This window comes from Molossus molossus, unplaced genomic scaffold (genome assembly GCF_014108415.1).
Source record: "Molossus molossus isolate mMolMol1 unplaced genomic scaffold, mMolMol1.p scaffold_m16_p_6, whole genome shotgun sequence".
Taxonomy (NCBI): domain Eukaryota; kingdom Metazoa; phylum Chordata; class Mammalia; order Chiroptera; family Molossidae; genus Molossus; species Molossus molossus.
In genome coordinates this window covers 18,672,938-18,688,650 of record NW_023425399.1, presented here as the reverse complement: position 1 = coordinate 18,688,650, position 15,713 = coordinate 18,672,938, and the positions used below count along the sequence as shown (strand labels likewise).

Sequence of the window (15,713 nt, the reverse complement as noted above, 5' to 3'; positions counted from 1 at the left end):
TTGTTTGTCATGGGTAGAAAATTAAACTAAATTTTAAAGCAGCAGAACACTGGCTAGTGATTAAAAGAAAGATTAGTAACGAAGCATAAATCCTTTATGTCAAAAGACATATACTCTATTGAAAAACTCAGGCATTCTGATAAAATATATCCAAAATATGAAAAATAGCAAGAAATGCAATAAAAATACTAAATGCCAAAGTTTTAAAAAATTACCCTTTAAGGCTTTCATGAGAAATATAAATTAGTAGAAAAAAACTCAAGATTTAACTCGAAAGATGCTTCTGCTGTTAGTAGAATCACACACAGAGAGAAAAAGATCATTTAAGATTGAGGCCAGTCTAAGTTATATTACTTTTTCAAAGTGTTGTTGAAGGTTACACTCCACATTAGCCTGTGCTGTCAGTTTTCCTAATGGGGTGTCACCAGCGAACTTTCGAGGAGTTCCAATTTCTTCTTCTGCATCTGCTCCCAAAAAGATCCTCTCATCAAAATCACCAACAGTTAAAACATATTCTTCATACTCCTTGTTCACTGCTTTGCTGAAAAGAGAATTAATTACTTTAAGCTGCAAATTCCTATTAACATTCTTCACCTTCAGATACACAGTAATAAATTACTTTGAAAGGTGAGTAAAGAGAATATATACTTAATCTAGTTGAACCTAATTAAGATCGGATCATTGAGAAAATAGTGGCTTTGAAATATAAGAATATTCTGGCCCTGTCCAGTTTGGCTCAGCAGTTAGAGCATTAGCCCTCAGACCGAAGGGTCGAGGGTTCAATTCCTGGTCAAGGGCACATACCTGGTTGCAGGTTTGATCCCCAGCCTTGGTTGGGATCATACGGAAGGCAATCAATCAAAGTGTCTCTCTCTCATCAATGTTTCTCTCTCTCTCCCTCCCTTCCACTCACTCTATTTAAAAATCAATTGAAAAATATCCTCAGGTGAGGATTAACAACAACAACAAAATAAATACAAGAACATTCTGAATTTGCAAACATTTGATTAATGAAAGAATAAAAACTCAAATACAGAAGTCAGCTGTCTTAAGTGTCAATGGGTTCAAAATATATTTAAGGACAAGGCTTAGTGACAACACCCACTCAATGTCACTAAAGCAGTAGGAACTTGAATATAATGTTTCAGTAAACAAATTGCAACAAGTTTTTATGCACAGCCTATAATATACCAGATGCCATTAGTGTTAAATACTTACCTATTATCAGTAAAACTTGAAAGGTCCAGGAGGCATTCTCCTTTTAAAATCTGGGAAGAAAAGGTCATTATGTGACATCATATAACTAAGCATATTAGCATGCACATAAAAACATAATATTTATCTAAATTTTCACATTGGTAGTTGTTATAAATCATACAAACACAAAACAGAATTACTAAATATTCTTTCAGACCAGTAAAACTAAATAAGCATGTAAATAAAATATTTAAAAAATCTGAAGTCAAGTTTTGAAAATACTTTAATATTAGTCTATAGCAGTGGTTTCCAAACTTTAGTGATATATAAATCATTTAGGGGAACTTGTTTAAAATGCAAACTGATGGACCTCAAGGCCTGAGTTGAGGCAATAGTTTTGCAAATTTCCCTAGTGATTCTGATGAAAGCTGTCCAATTTCAAACATCTGTCTATGGAGATAGGAAACAAACATATACTTAATGTGTTGGGCAAGCAAAAGATTCAAAGGACATATAAGTACTATCACTGGTGAGAGGAAAACTCACCAGTTAATATTTTTGTGTACTACACATCAAGAGTTACAGACTCAAATACCCTCAGGGGTCGGGGTTCAATAAATGATGATTACAGAAAGTGTATTTCCCATCTTCAAAGAGGTGACTATCATTTAGCTTAACAGTTACCCATATAAAGTCATGTAGAAATTCTGATCCAGTATTACCATAGCTTCTAATTATTGAAAGGTTTTTATACAGGTCTTTAAATAAAAATTGAACAAAGTAAAAATGAAATAGAGAATACCCTACATAGGCCAAACAAAACATCTGTGGCCCATGGGAAGAAGAACCACTGTCCGAACTAAGATACTTTTGAAGCAAAAGGAGCTGCTATAATAATTATACTAAGACAACAGCCCAAAGCCAGATAATCCAAACAAACCAAGACATACAGTCACCATACCCAGAGGCCACTAGTGTGCTGGTGCTGCAGAGTACAACAGACATAAGCCTTGAGTTTCTTTAAAAGTTTACTGAAGAGCCCTGGACAGTTTGGCTCAGCGTCGGCCTGTGGTCCAGAGGGACCTGGGTTCAGTTCCCGCTAAGGGCACGTGCCTCAGTTGCAGTTTGTCCCTGGCCCTGGTTGGGTCGTGTGGGTGGCAGCCATTCGATGTGTCCCTTTCACGTCGATGTTTCTCTCTCTCTCTCTTCCTCTCTCCCTCCCACTCTATCTGAACAAAAAAAATGGAAAAATGTCCTTGGGTGAGGATAAAAAAAATGTTAACTGAAGAGCCTGGCTGGTGTGGCTCAGTGATTGAGCGTTGACCCAGGCACCATCGCCAGTTCGATTCCCAGTCAGGGCACATGCCCAAGTTGTGGGTCAAAGCCCCAGTGGGGGGCATGTAGGAGGTGGCTAACGTTCTCTCTCATTGATATTCCTATCTCTTTCTCCCTCTCCCTTCCTCTCTAAAGTCAATAGAGAAAAAAAATTTTTTTAAGTTTGCTGAAGATGTTTAACATGATACACACACACACACACACAGAAAAAAATATATTTTAGGAAATATAAAACTAAATACAAGTTTGTGTAAGAGACAAATAATTCAGTTAGAAAAGAGTTTATGCTTGAAGAAAAATCTCATAATATTGGCAGAGAGGGACCACAGTGATGACCTAATCCAAATCCCCTTTTTTACAAAAGAAAAAATTCAAAACCTAGCTGGATTAAGTAGCTGAATATTGCGGAAATAAAAAATTGAGTCCCAAAGGAATGAGCCACTTCATAAATATAGAAACAGCTAAGTATATTCTTTTCTTTTACTATAACATTGTTAAACAATGCATGGATTTATTTATTTATTTTTAAATTTATCCTCACCCAAGGACATTTTTTCATTTTTTATTCAGATAGAGTTGGGGGTGGGGGGAGAGAAACATCGACATGAAAGGGATGACACATCGAGTGGTTGCCACCCGCACAACCCAACCAGGGCTGGGGACAAATTGCAACGCAGGCATGTGCCCTTAGCGGGAACCGAACCCAGGTCTCTCTGGGCCGCGGGCCGCCGATGCTCTAACCGCTAAGCCAAACCAGCCAGGCAGTTCTTGAGGAAAAAAACAACAACCCCAAAATGCATGCAGATAGCCTGCAAGTGTCTACAAAACTATAAGGGATTTTCTGCTCTATTTATAAGGAATTAAAGCTATAGCTGTTATATACCATCCTACTTGTAATAAACAGCCAGGAATTATTCAAATTGTGGCAGTAAATTAGCTTACTCTAACTTCCTGTTTTTCATAATTCTTTATCAGAACCTTCTTCAGTTGCCTCTGACTGTTTTTACTTGACAGTATATATAGTTGGTCACATTCTTTAAAAGCTCAGTTTCTCACATCACAGAAGATCACAGGCGAATTCTTTATCATGGCAGAAACTGAGACCTGGAAATATTGACTCTGAGTCTTTAAAACACTGTCGCCCTGGCCGGTTTGGCACAGTGGTTAGAGCATCAGCCTGCGGTCCCGAGAGACCTGGATTCGGTTCCCGCTAAGGGCATGTACCTTGGTTGCAGTGTGTCCCTGGCCCTGGTCGGTCATGCGGGTGGCAGCCACTTGATGTGTCCCTTTCACATCTATGTTTCTCTCTCTCTCTCTCTCTCTCTTCCTCTCTCTCCCTCCCACTCTACCTGAACAAAAAATGTCCTCAGGTGAGGATAAAAATAAAATAAAATAAAAAAATAAATAAATAAAACACTGTCTTTTCCTTTGAGGTTGCTGCTGCTAACCCCTAAAAATCAGTCATCTAGTAATAAGCACAGTACCTTCCTGTCAAAGAGTTTTGATATATATGGTTTAAAGTAGTGCTCCTTTATTCCTTTTGCTTCTACTAGAAGTCCATCATGCAGTTCACACAGTACAGCAATGATGCAGGGAGGCTCTTCAGGAACCCTGAAGTCAGCAGTATGGAAATCAGATGGCAAACCTAGTTTGACAGGGTAGGAAGAGCAACAGGGGAAAAAGAATATGATCAACTTTTTAAATTCTTTTTCTAAAAACTGATAATCAGTTTTCAAAAATAAATAAGGCCTTACCTTTAAATGATGGATTTAGCAAGTCTCGTCTATTTGGGCATATAATGGCATTGGCAAAAATTAGATCCAAGCAGCACAGAAGTAAATGATAGGAGTTTACTAAATCATCTCCAATCATACGAAAATTTCCTTTGTAAGAAAAAAAGGGATACAAAAACCAGAAACCTCTCATATCAAGTAGCATCAAGTTCCCACAGCAGAAATGTAAAACCACTGAAAGTATCACCTTACCCTTAGTATAAACAAAGAGTGTCCAACAGAAATTAAAGAGATCCTTAACACTGCAAGGACTCCTCCTAAAAAAGGGAGAAAAAGTACTTTTTATATGACTGACTTGCTAAATATCATTCCACAGCTGTCATTTAAATTAAAACAGCAGCCCTGGCCGGTTTGGCTCAGCGGTTAGAGTGTTGGCCTGCAGATAAATGGTCGTGGGTTCGACTCCAGCCAAGGGCGTGTACTTCGGTTGCGGTTGGTCCCAGCCCTGGTCAGGTCGTGCAGGAGGCAACTAGGAGATGAGGCTCTATCACATCGATGTTTCTCTGTCTCTCTCCCTCCCTCCCATTCTATCTGATGATAAATAGAAAAGTATCCTTAGGTGAGGAATAAATAAAAAAAAATTTTTTTAAGTGTAAATAAAACCCCGAATTTCCAGATATAAGTAATTACAAATGGATTTTAATAGAAACTTAAGTTTTTAGAGATGGATACCTCTGGTAAAAAGCAGACTTTTAAAAATGCAAATTCCCTTAGTAACTTTATATCATAATTTTTATGTCAATGATGTAAAGATTAAGGGTCTCACCTCTGCTTCCTGCTTCGTGGTAACTTTGGTGGCTCCTCATACGGATTTTGAAATATATCTAAAAAAATTGGTTCAAATTTTTTGAAAATTACAGTAGACACCTCAAAATTTCTTTCTAGTCTTTCTATACGTTCACGAAATTCTTGTGGCAGGTTTGACATGTCCATCCACTTCTTCATTTTACTAAAAAACTGTATTAAACTAAACAAATAGAAAAAAAGCAACTTTAAAATGAGTCCATATAATGGATGGAAAAGGAAACTTTTTTTTTGTATTTATGCAAATTTTTTTTCTTTATTGATTTTAGAGAGAGAGGAAGGGAGAGGGAGATAGAGATAGAAACACTGATGAGAGAGAACATTGATTAGCCGCCCCCTTCATTCCCCCCAATATGCTCCCCACTGGGGATCGGGCCCAGAACCCGGGCATGTGCCCTGACCGGGAACTGAACTGGCGACCTCTTGGTGCATGGGTCGACACTCAACCACTGAGCCACACCGGCTGGGCCCCAGCATATATATATATATTTTTTTATCCTCACCCGAGGACATTTTTCCATTTTTTGTTCAGATAGAGTGGGAGAGAGAGAAACATCGACGTGAAAGGGACATATCGAGTGGTTGCCACCCCACAACCCAACCAAGGCCGGGGACAAACTGCAACCGAGGTACGTGCCCTTAGCGGGAACTGAACCTGGGTCTCTTCGGACCACAGGCTGACACTCTAACCGCTGAGCCAAACCGGCCAGAACAACGTATTTTTAGCACTTACTTCCTACCATAATAAGCTCTTCCAAGTTCATTAGAAAAAAATAGGTTTAAGCCCTGGCCAGTTTGGCTCAGCGGTTGGAGCGTCGGCCTGCAGTCTAGAGAGACACGGGTTCAGTTCCCACTAAGGGCACACACCTTGGTTGCAGTTTGCACCCGTCCCTGGTTGGGTCATATGGGTGGCAGTCACTCGATGTGTCCATTTCACATCAATGTTTCTCTCTCTCTCTCCCCCTCCCATTCTATCTGAACAAAAAGTGGAAAAATGTCCTCGGATAAGGATTAAAAATATATATATATAGGTTTGAGAGTATTATGCTAAGTGAAATAAGTCAAACAGAAAAGGACAAGAACTGTATATGATTTCACTCATATGTAGACTATAAAACAAAAAGCCGCAAACAGAAGACCAGACTCAGAGATATAGACAACAGAATGGTGGTTACCAGAGGGGAAAGGAGGTTGGAGGAGGATGAAGAGGGTAAAGGGGGTCAGGTATAGTGACAGGAAGAGACTAGGCTTCAGGTGGTAAGCATACAGTAAAGTATACAGATATCATACTATAAAGTTGTACACCTAAAATTTATATTAGTGTTACCGCAATACATTTAATTTAACAAAAAGAATAAATATTTGTCTTCCCTAGCTTTTGAATTAGCCATTTTATTAAAGACATTATGCTAAGTATTCATATGCTGTGTCCTTCCTTAAAGACATTATGCTAAATGAAATAAGTCAGTCACAGAGGGTAAATATTGTTTGATTCCATTTATATAAAGCATATAGACCAGTCAAATTTGTAAAGACAGAAAGTAGAATGGAGGTTACCCAGCATTAGCAGAAAGGGAATGAAGGAAGATATTATTTAATTGTTATAAAGTTTCAGTTTGGGAAGATGAAAAAATTCTGGAGATGGATGGTGATGATGGTTGCACAATAATGTAAATGCATTTATTGGCACTGAACTGTACACTTAAAAGTGGTTAAAATGGACCCTGGCCAGTGTGGCTCAGTTGGTTGGAGTGTTTTCCCAAACAACAAAAGGTGGCAGGTTTGCCCTGGCCGGTTTGGCTCAGCGGTTAGAGCGTCCACCTGCGGTCCGGAGAGACCCGGGTTCGGTTCCCGCTAAGGGCACGTACCTCGGTTGCAGTTTGTCCCCGGCCCTGGTTGGTCGTGCGGGTGGCAGCCACTCGATGTGTCCCTTTCACATCGATGTTTCCCTCTCTCTCTCTTCCTCTCTCTCCCTCCCACTCTGTCTGTACAAAAAATGGAAAAATGTCCTCGGATGAGGATAAAAAAAATAAAAAAAAAGTGGCAGGTTCAATTTCCTGGTCAGGGCACATATCCAGGTTGTGGGTGCGATTCCTAGTTGGGGTGCATGCAAGAGACTATTGATGTTTCTATCTCACATCGATGTTTCTCTCTCTCTTCGTCGCTTCCTTCCACTCTATCTGTTTTTTAATCCTCACTCGAGGATATTCTTCCACTGACTTTCGAATACAGTGGAAGGGAGGGAGGGAGAGATGGAGCGAGAGAGAGAAGGAGACATTGATGTGAAACACATTGATTGGTTGCCTCCCACAGGACCCCAACCAGGGCCGGGGATCGAACCACCAAAGTACGTGCCATTGACTGGAATCAAACCCAAGACACTTTGGTCTGAGGACCAACACTCTAACCACTGATCCAAACCAGCCAGGCTGTTTTCCACTCTATCTAAAGAAATCAATAAAAAAGATCCTCGGGTGAGGATTAAAAAAAGAAAAATTACCTAAACAGCATCAACCTTAATTATATTTTAGTTTTCTCATTAATGAAAAAAAATTAATATTAAACTTTAAAAATGTGCCTTGACTTTATTATTTTTCCATTTAGAGATACTAAAATTATTCTGAAAAAAATTTTTTTTTTGCCCTGGCTGGTTTGGCTCAGCAGTTCGAGCGTCTGCCTGCGGTCCAGAGAGACTGGGGTTCGGTTCCTGCTAAGGGTAAGTACCTCGGTTGCAGTTTGTCCCTGGCCCTGGTTGGTCGTGGGGGTGGCAGCCACTCGATGTGTCCCTTTTACATCGATGTTTCTCTCTCTCTCTCTCTCTCTCTCTCTCTCTCTCTCTCCCCCTCCCACTCTATCTGAACAACAAAAAAAATGTCCTTGGGTGAGGATAAAAAAAAAATTTTTTTTTAAATTTTACATGAACAGATACCTAATTTTCTTCTCTGAATAGGGCTTTAAAGTTTATTTCTCTTCTATCCTGGAAAACCAGGATAGTAAATAGACAACCAACTGAAATAGTTTGTCACAGATATTACACAAGAAACAGAGACCATCAGGATCTGGATCACTCCAATTCTCTTGTTTTGTATTCAGGCATTAGTTCCATATGGCTGATATTAGAGGCAAATAAAAGCTACAGCCAAGATCCACTGATTTCTCAGTAGTTTCTAGGGAAAAAATATTAACTACACAGGATATAAGTAGACAATACCTTGAGTACATGATCAAAATTAACATCACCAATGAGAGGCAGATAGATATCATAAGCCTCCAGATGTGATACACCAAGGACACAGAATCATTTATGGAGTTTTCCATTTGGAAATGTAGAGCCTACCCATGGCCAGTGTGGTTGAGCATCGTCCCATGCACTGAGACATCAAGGGTTCGATTCCAAGTCAGGGCACATACCCAGGGTTTAAGGCTCAATCCCCAGTAGGGGGTGTGCAGGAGGCACCTGATAGATGTTTCTCTCTCATCAATGCTTCTCTCTCCCTCTCCCTTCCTTTCTCTCTTAAAATAAATAAATAAATAAAGGAAAAGAAACATAGAGCCTACATCTAATTATAAGAAAACACAAGACAAATCCAAAATGAGGAACAATGTATTTAAAAAGGGAGTGGGGTCCTGGCCAGTTTGGCTCAGCAGTTGGAGCGTCGGCCTGCGGATCAGAGTTCCGGGTTCGGTTCCCGCTAGGGGCACGTACCAAAAAAAAAAAAGGGAGTGTGTAGTTGTGGATTATAGTCTTCAAAAATGTCAATATCCTAAAAGACAAAGATTATAGAAATATTCCTGATTAAAGGAAATTAAAGAGACAAGTGAATGTAATGCTTAATTCTAGATTGGAGATTGTATCTAAGGAAAAAAAAGCTATAAAGAACATTATTGAATCAACTAATAAAACTAGAATAGAGATGATTAGATAACATTATTATATCAATGTTAACTTAGGTGGAGTTGATAACTGTACTGCAGTTATTTAAGGAAATATACACTTAAGTATTTAGGTGTAAAGAGCTATAATGTACACAACTTAATTTGAAATGGTTGAGGAAAAAAATATTATTTAAGGGAGAAAGATCAAATGATAAAGCAAATAAAGTAAAATATTAATAGGTGAATCTGGATCAAGGGTATATCGGTATCCTTTGAGCTTGAAATTATTTCCAAATTTTAAAAAATTAAAAAATTATAGATAAAAAGATTTAGTACAGAGGCCTTAGGCTGAAGTAAAAATTTGAGGAAAAAAGGTAATAGAAGGAGAACTGGAAAAGAATATCTATATGAGCCCTGACTGGTTTGGCTCAGCAGTTAGTGTTGGCACTTGAACCGAAGGGTCTCGGGTTTGATTTCCAGTCAAGGGCATATACCTGGGTTGCAGGTTTGATCCCCCACCTGGTCAGAGTTGTGCAGGAGGCAACTAACTGAAGCGTCTCTCTCACATCAATGGTTTTCTCTCTTCTTCTCTCCCTCCCTCCTTTCCAGTCTATCTAAAAAAATGAATAGAAAAATGTCCTTGGGTAAGGACTAACAACAACAAAAAAGAGTATCTATATGAATAGAATAAAGTTAAATGTTTTAAAATAAAGAGAAATTAGCTTTGCGCAGTGGCAGTATCATAGCCAATGAGGTTTATCCGAGGCGCAATTATTGCTAAATAAAAGAAAAATAAATAAATAAAAATAAAAAATAAAATAAGTTAAAGAGAAATTAAATTCTAAAACTGAATTTAGGACTTATGAAACAATGTTTGAAAATTCAAAGTGCTTTACCTTAATTTAGCTGAACGTAGTATTCTGGTAAGTGAAACACAGTTTCCTTCCATGATACCCTTTCCAACTGTGGGAATAATGCTTTTGCGGCATGCAACATATAATGAACATGCCAACCAGTGCATGACTTCTCCCTGTAAAAAACAAACAGCAAAATGAATATATTATGTTAAAATGCTTGAATTCTAGAACCAGAAGAGATCTTAGAATTATCTGGTCTAATATTAATTCTGTATAAAACAGGCCAGAGAGGTGAAGTATTTGCCCAAGGTCACAAAGCTTAGTTAGCTGCAGTAATGGTTATAAAACTTCTTACTCTCAGTCCTGTGTAACACGCCAAATCAGTATTAATCCAAAACTAGATCTCTCACCTACACCCTAAATATATTATTGAAAGAGTTCCCTTAAAATTTCTCAGCATCCGCTTTCTCAATTTTAAAAACCAGTCATGGCCTTGATGATGCTGAAATTCCTTTCTACCATTTTTTAAATTTAATTAAACTAATTAATTTATTTATTTTTCTTTATTGATTTTTATAGAGAGAGGGAGAGAGGGACAGAAACATCGATGAGAGAGAACATCCACTGGCCGCCTCCTGCATGCCCCACACTGGGGATTGGGCCCACAACCTGGGCATGTGCCCTGACTGGGAATCAAACTGGTGACCTCTTGGTGCATGGGTCAATGCTCAACCACTGAGCCACACCAGTCGGGTTTTCTACCATTTTTTTTTTTTTAATCCTCACCCGAAGACATTTTTCCACTTTTTGTTCAGATAGAGTGGGAGAGAGAGAGAGAAACATCGAAGTGAAAGGGACACATTGAGTGGCTGCCACCTGCACGACCAACCTGGGCTGGGGACAAACTGCAACCGAGGTACGTGCCCTTAGCGGGAACCGAACCCGGGTCTCTCTGGACCACAGGCCAACGCTCTAACCGCTGAGCAAAACCGGCCAGGGCGCTACCATTTTTTAAACCAGTTTGGCAGAGAAAGGAAAGAACAGAATAGAAAGATGACAAGAGAATCACACTTAAAAATTAATACCTATCTGCACAACATAAAGGAGACTGTCATTTTTGTGAAGTAAAAATTGGGGGAATTATTTACCCCAGTCTTTAAAATAGTAAGTATGGCTCTCTATTTTAGCAGCTATCTCATTTTACAATGCTACAAAAAAGGTGACATTTGAGAATTCAACACTTAATTCTCTTAGATCTGACATATCTCCAAGCTAGAATTACTTCATGACTTCATTGCTGAACTATACATAAAATTTAAGGATTAAGCATTAGACATAAATCTCATAGCACAACTATTGGTATTCACTGTTCTGCAGATTCTCTTTAAGACCAGATTCTCAAAGGATAAAAAGACTGATAGAGCCCTGGCCAGTATGACTCAGTGGTTAGAGTGTTGGCCTGGGGACTGAAGGGTGTGGGGTTTGATTCCGGTCAAGGGTTGCAGGTTCGATTCCTGGCTCCAGTCAGGGTCATGCAACCAGGTCATGAAGAAGGCAACCAACTGATGTTTTTCTCTTTCTCCCTCCCTTTTCTTCCACTCTGTTTAAAAATCAAAAGAAAAAAAATCCTCAGGTGAGGTTTAATAACAACAAAAAAGAAGATGAATAGATGTCTTGTAATAATCCAAAAGGGGTGAGCAGAAGTGAATGGCCACCGCCCTGGCCGGTTTGGCTCAGCGGTTGGAGCGTCCGCCTGCGGTCTGGAGAGACCCGGGTTCGGTTCCAGCTAAGGGCACGTACCTCGGTTGCAGTTTGTCCCCGGCCCTGGTTGGTCGTGCGGGTGGCAGCCACTCGATGTGTCCCTTCACGTCGATGTTTCTCTCTCTCTCTCTTCCTCTCTCTCCCTCCCACTCTCTCTGAACAAAAAATAGAAAAATGTCCTCGGGTGAGGATAAAAAAAAAAAAAAAAAAAGCCATTTACAGTAGCAATAAAAAAAAAATTAAAAAAAAAAACCCCACGAAATCTTAATTCACACACCTATGTTTTCTAAATCCAACATTTAAGATGGTCTTAGCCAACTCTGCCTAACTGGAGATCCAGCTCTTCAATTTTCCCTAGAAAGGGGAGTGAGGGAAAAGTTTTGAGGTAGAGGAAATGGCATGGAGAAAGCACGTAAGTCAGAACAAGCCTGGCATATTCAGAACCGGAAAGAGATGCTTAGTTTAATGCCTACACTAGAGCTGGCACTGAGTAAGTGCTTATTTACTAAGACCAAATGATCTGGGATGTCACAAATGCTTTCTCAGGCTTTTAAAAATCAGTTTTTTTCGCCCTGGCCCTTGTGGCTCAGTGGACAGAGCATCCGTCTGCCCACTGAAGGGTCTTGAGGTTGCTTCCTGGTCAAGGGCAGGTACCTGTGTTGGAGGTGGAGTGGGGGAGGCAACCAATCTATGTGTCTATCTTACACAGATCTTTCTCTCTTTCTCTCTCCCCCTCCCTCCCTCCCACTCTCTCTCTAAAAAAATAAATGGAAAAAATATCGTTGGGTGAGGATTAACAACAATAACAAAAAACCAGTTTGTTTTCATTGAGAGGCCATAATTCATAATATCCCTTACTTTCCTATTCTTTCCTCAGCTTTGCAGTCATGCCACCCACAGATGCAGACCGCTGTCCTTTACCCAGCCTATCCAGTCCTACCCTAGAGACATTCAAGAATCTCTCCTGGGTGCGTTCCCCTTGTATATAGACACAAACACTCAACTCTAAATTTCCAACGGTATGGCCCTTTAAATCCAGCAATGATTTCACTGGGTAGTGAGTCAGCGGGGCACTCCATGGGAATCCAGCCCCCTTGGACCATGAAAGCCTTTGAATTCGAGGCCACTGGAGTAATTGTTGAAACACATTCCATCACAACTCTTATCTCTACACTGAACTCGTGCTTATCTGGGGTCGTATAATAATTCAGGGAATGACCCAGGGCAAGATAATCATCTGGGCCTTGATTGTACCTGGAAAGCAGGTATGATCCTCACTGCTTTACCGTGCTCGCGGGGCTGTTGTGAAGCTCACATGCAAGAACAGTAGGAGGAAATCTAATAATGATAGCCTACATTTATTTTCTTTTCTATCATATGCAGTGAAAGACAGAGACAGGGCGCTGAAGCATCAGGACAATCTAAGAGCTCGGAGCTGCGAGAGCGCTGGAGGAACCCGGGCTTTGCTCTGCTTGCTGTGCAGCGCCGCGCTGCGGAGGGGGCCGCCCAGACCGCGCCCTTGGCAGTCGGGAGGGTGGCGGGGTTAATCGGTGGACTCCTTCTCCACCAGCCAACCATGTGACTTTAGGCAAGTAAGTAACTTAACCTTTTGGGGGCTCAGCTTCGCATCTGGGGGATGGGGATCACAGAACGTGTCCAAGGGGTTGCGGGGAGAACGAAGTGAGATGACATATTTAAAGCGCTGCGCAGTGATGTCTTGGCGCACATTCATTTGAGCTTGTCTCATTATAGTATTTGTTTTTTCTAAAAACAGATTTAAGGGCAATGCCACGGCGTTTGTGGCGTTGGGCGGGGTGGAGGGAAGTCTGGTCTGGAGCCTAGGGGACCCCTGAGTAGCTTGTGACCTTGGACAAGCCGCTCCTTTTCCGAACTTCTCTTTCCCGCCTAACAAAAAAAAAAAAAAGAACAATTTACACTACCCCTTCCAGTGTGGCACTCAGCGGCGCCCGGCCGGCGGCGACCCTCTACGGCGGGGAAACTCCCACCGCCCCAGAGGGAAGGGTAGGGGCGGAGCCGGGGTGGGGCCTGGCGAGGGTCCGGCCGCCCCACCTGCCGCCGCTCACCTCTAGGCTGTAGTTGCCCCGGATGGCGGTGAAGTCGTCCAGGGCTTCGGCCGCACTCCCCTCGTCCAGGTTCAGCTCCTGGCACAGGGCCTGCAGCGCCTCCCCGGCCGCGGCGACCACCGCCGCCCCCTCGGCATGGGGCTCGTCCTCGAACATCCTTGCAGGCCCTCCGGGAGGCGCGATCGCAAACCCCCGGCTCTTTCTCCCTCCAGGGCGCGCTACCCACAACCACCTGCGCCAAAGCGCGCGAAAATCTCAGTTTCAGAGCGACCGCTCCTCGATGGTCTGCATCCGCGTTTCTCCCCAAAAAAGTCCGTCTCTCCTCCAGGGTTCCAAGCGGTCCCTCTTAGGAAATGTGATAAGATGACGGAGCTCCGGTCCTGAAAAAAATCCTGGACTTGGCTCTTGGAGGGCAACGGTGGGCACAGCCGGCGGGACAAATTGGGAGCGGAGGGATCAGCACCTCGCCGCAGAGTCTGCTGGGAGTTGTAGTCCAGATACCGCCCTGAAGCCGGCGGCGCCGCCCTCGTCGGGGCGACTTTCTGTCTTGGGTAGGGCTGGGCTGTCTATGGCGAGGTGGCCTTGTTCATCTTCAGGAGAAGGCTCCTCTGTCCCGCCAACTCGTGGGCCTGGTGTGTCACTGCTCTGCGGCGCCAAACATAGTCGGAGACTTGCCCCTGGGGTTAGGACGGGGAGGAAGGACCAGAAAACAGTGGTCCCTGGACAGCGGGGCGAGGGTTCGGCACTTGCACCCCTGTCCTCAGTGTCTCCTGCGCCCAGTGAGTGGCCCCTTGTAATGACCGAAGTGTTGGTGAAGCCAGGATATTAGGGGACATCTCATCTCTTCTTGATCACTAAACGAGGCTTGGTCTGGACTTAGAAATGCAGTGACGGGGCCTCTTTTCAGCTCCCTGGACCCTGGGAACTGCCCCAGTGAGGTCATTCCAGGCTGAGGAATGGCCTGAGCATAAGCCTGAAGGCATGGAACTGGTAAGAAGCCTACCCGTTTGCTCCACCAAAACCGCTGCTTCAAGAAGAGCCAGAGTGATCTTTTTTTTCTTTATTGATTTTAGAGAGGGAGAGAGAGAGAAAAACATCGATGACAGAGAGCATTGATTGGCTGCCTCCTGCAGGCCTCCCATTGGGGATTTGACCCACAACCTGGGCATGTGCCCCTACCTGGAATCAAACCAGTGACCTCCTAGTGGATGGATTGAGGCTCAACCACTGAGCCACACTGGCTGGGCCAGAGTGATCTTTTTAAAAGGTAAATCAGAGCATGTCACACCTTCAATCAAGAGCCTTCAAAAGATTCCTCTTGCCTTAAAAAAAAAAAAAAATTCTAAGTGATCAGATATGGGTGTTTTTTATCCAAACACCCCCAAACACTCTACACCGGATCTTTGCTTGTCTGGCTCTTCCTCATCATTCAAGTTAAATTAAATGTCGCCTTTTCAGGCCATCCCTGAGCACTGTACCTAAAATAGCTGACCTCACCCTCCACCCCATTTGTCTTCATAGCACTTTATCACTATCTGAAATGGTCTCATTTGTTTATTCACTAGCTCTTCCTACTGAAATGTGGGTTGTATGAGAACAGGGCCTTCCTTTCATGTTCACTGTATTCCAGAGTTTAGATTAGACCCTGGCCCGTTTGGCTCAGCGGTAGAGCCTCTGCCAGCGGACCAGTGAGTCGCAGGATCAATTCTGGCCAAGGGGATGTACCTTGGTTGCGGTTTGTCCCCAGCCCTGGTCGGGGTTGTACGGGAGGCAACTAGTCGATGTGTCCCTCTCACGTCGATGTTTCTCTCTCCCTTTCCCTCCCTTTACCTCACTCCCACTCTATCTGAAGATAAATGGAAAAATGTCCTTGGGTGAGAATGAAAAAACTAATAATAAGTTCCTGGCTTGTAGTTGGTACTTAGTACATACTTAGCATGTGTGCTTGAAAAATTGCAAAGAGCCCATTGTTGTTTGGATGAGGGAAGGCGTCACCAGAGATGAAA

General features: G+C 42.3%; 1 protein-coding gene across 4 annotated transcripts in view; it reads right to left on the bottom strand.

Moving 5' to 3' along the window:
* The window catches only part of RBL1 (RB transcriptional corepressor like 1), an 84,524-nt gene extending 70,597 nt beyond the window's left edge, over positions 1 to 13,927 (bottom strand). For 3 of the 4 annotated variants that reach the window (XM_036244996.1, XM_036244997.1, XM_036244998.1), the window contains exons 1-8: positions 13,708 to 13,763; positions 9,902 to 10,035; positions 5,092 to 5,292; positions 4,518 to 4,582; positions 4,287 to 4,415; positions 4,017 to 4,177; positions 1,219 to 1,268; positions 355 to 541 (exon numbers count right to left, since the gene is read on the bottom strand). In XM_036244996.1, the coding sequence (XP_036100889.1) occupies positions 355 to 541; positions 1,219 to 1,268; positions 4,017 to 4,177; positions 4,287 to 4,415; positions 4,518 to 4,582; positions 5,092 to 5,292; positions 9,902 to 10,026 (918 nt within the window). In that variant the 5' untranslated portion in view covers positions 10,027 to 10,035; positions 13,708 to 13,763. Of the gene's footprint in view, positions 1 to 354; positions 542 to 1,218; positions 1,269 to 4,016; positions 4,178 to 4,286; positions 4,416 to 4,517; positions 4,583 to 5,091; positions 5,293 to 9,901; positions 10,036 to 13,707 lie in introns of all 4 variants that reach the window. The other variant, XM_036244995.1, reaches the window with a different exon arrangement.
* Between the last annotated feature and the right edge of the window lie 1,786 nt (positions 13,928 to 15,713).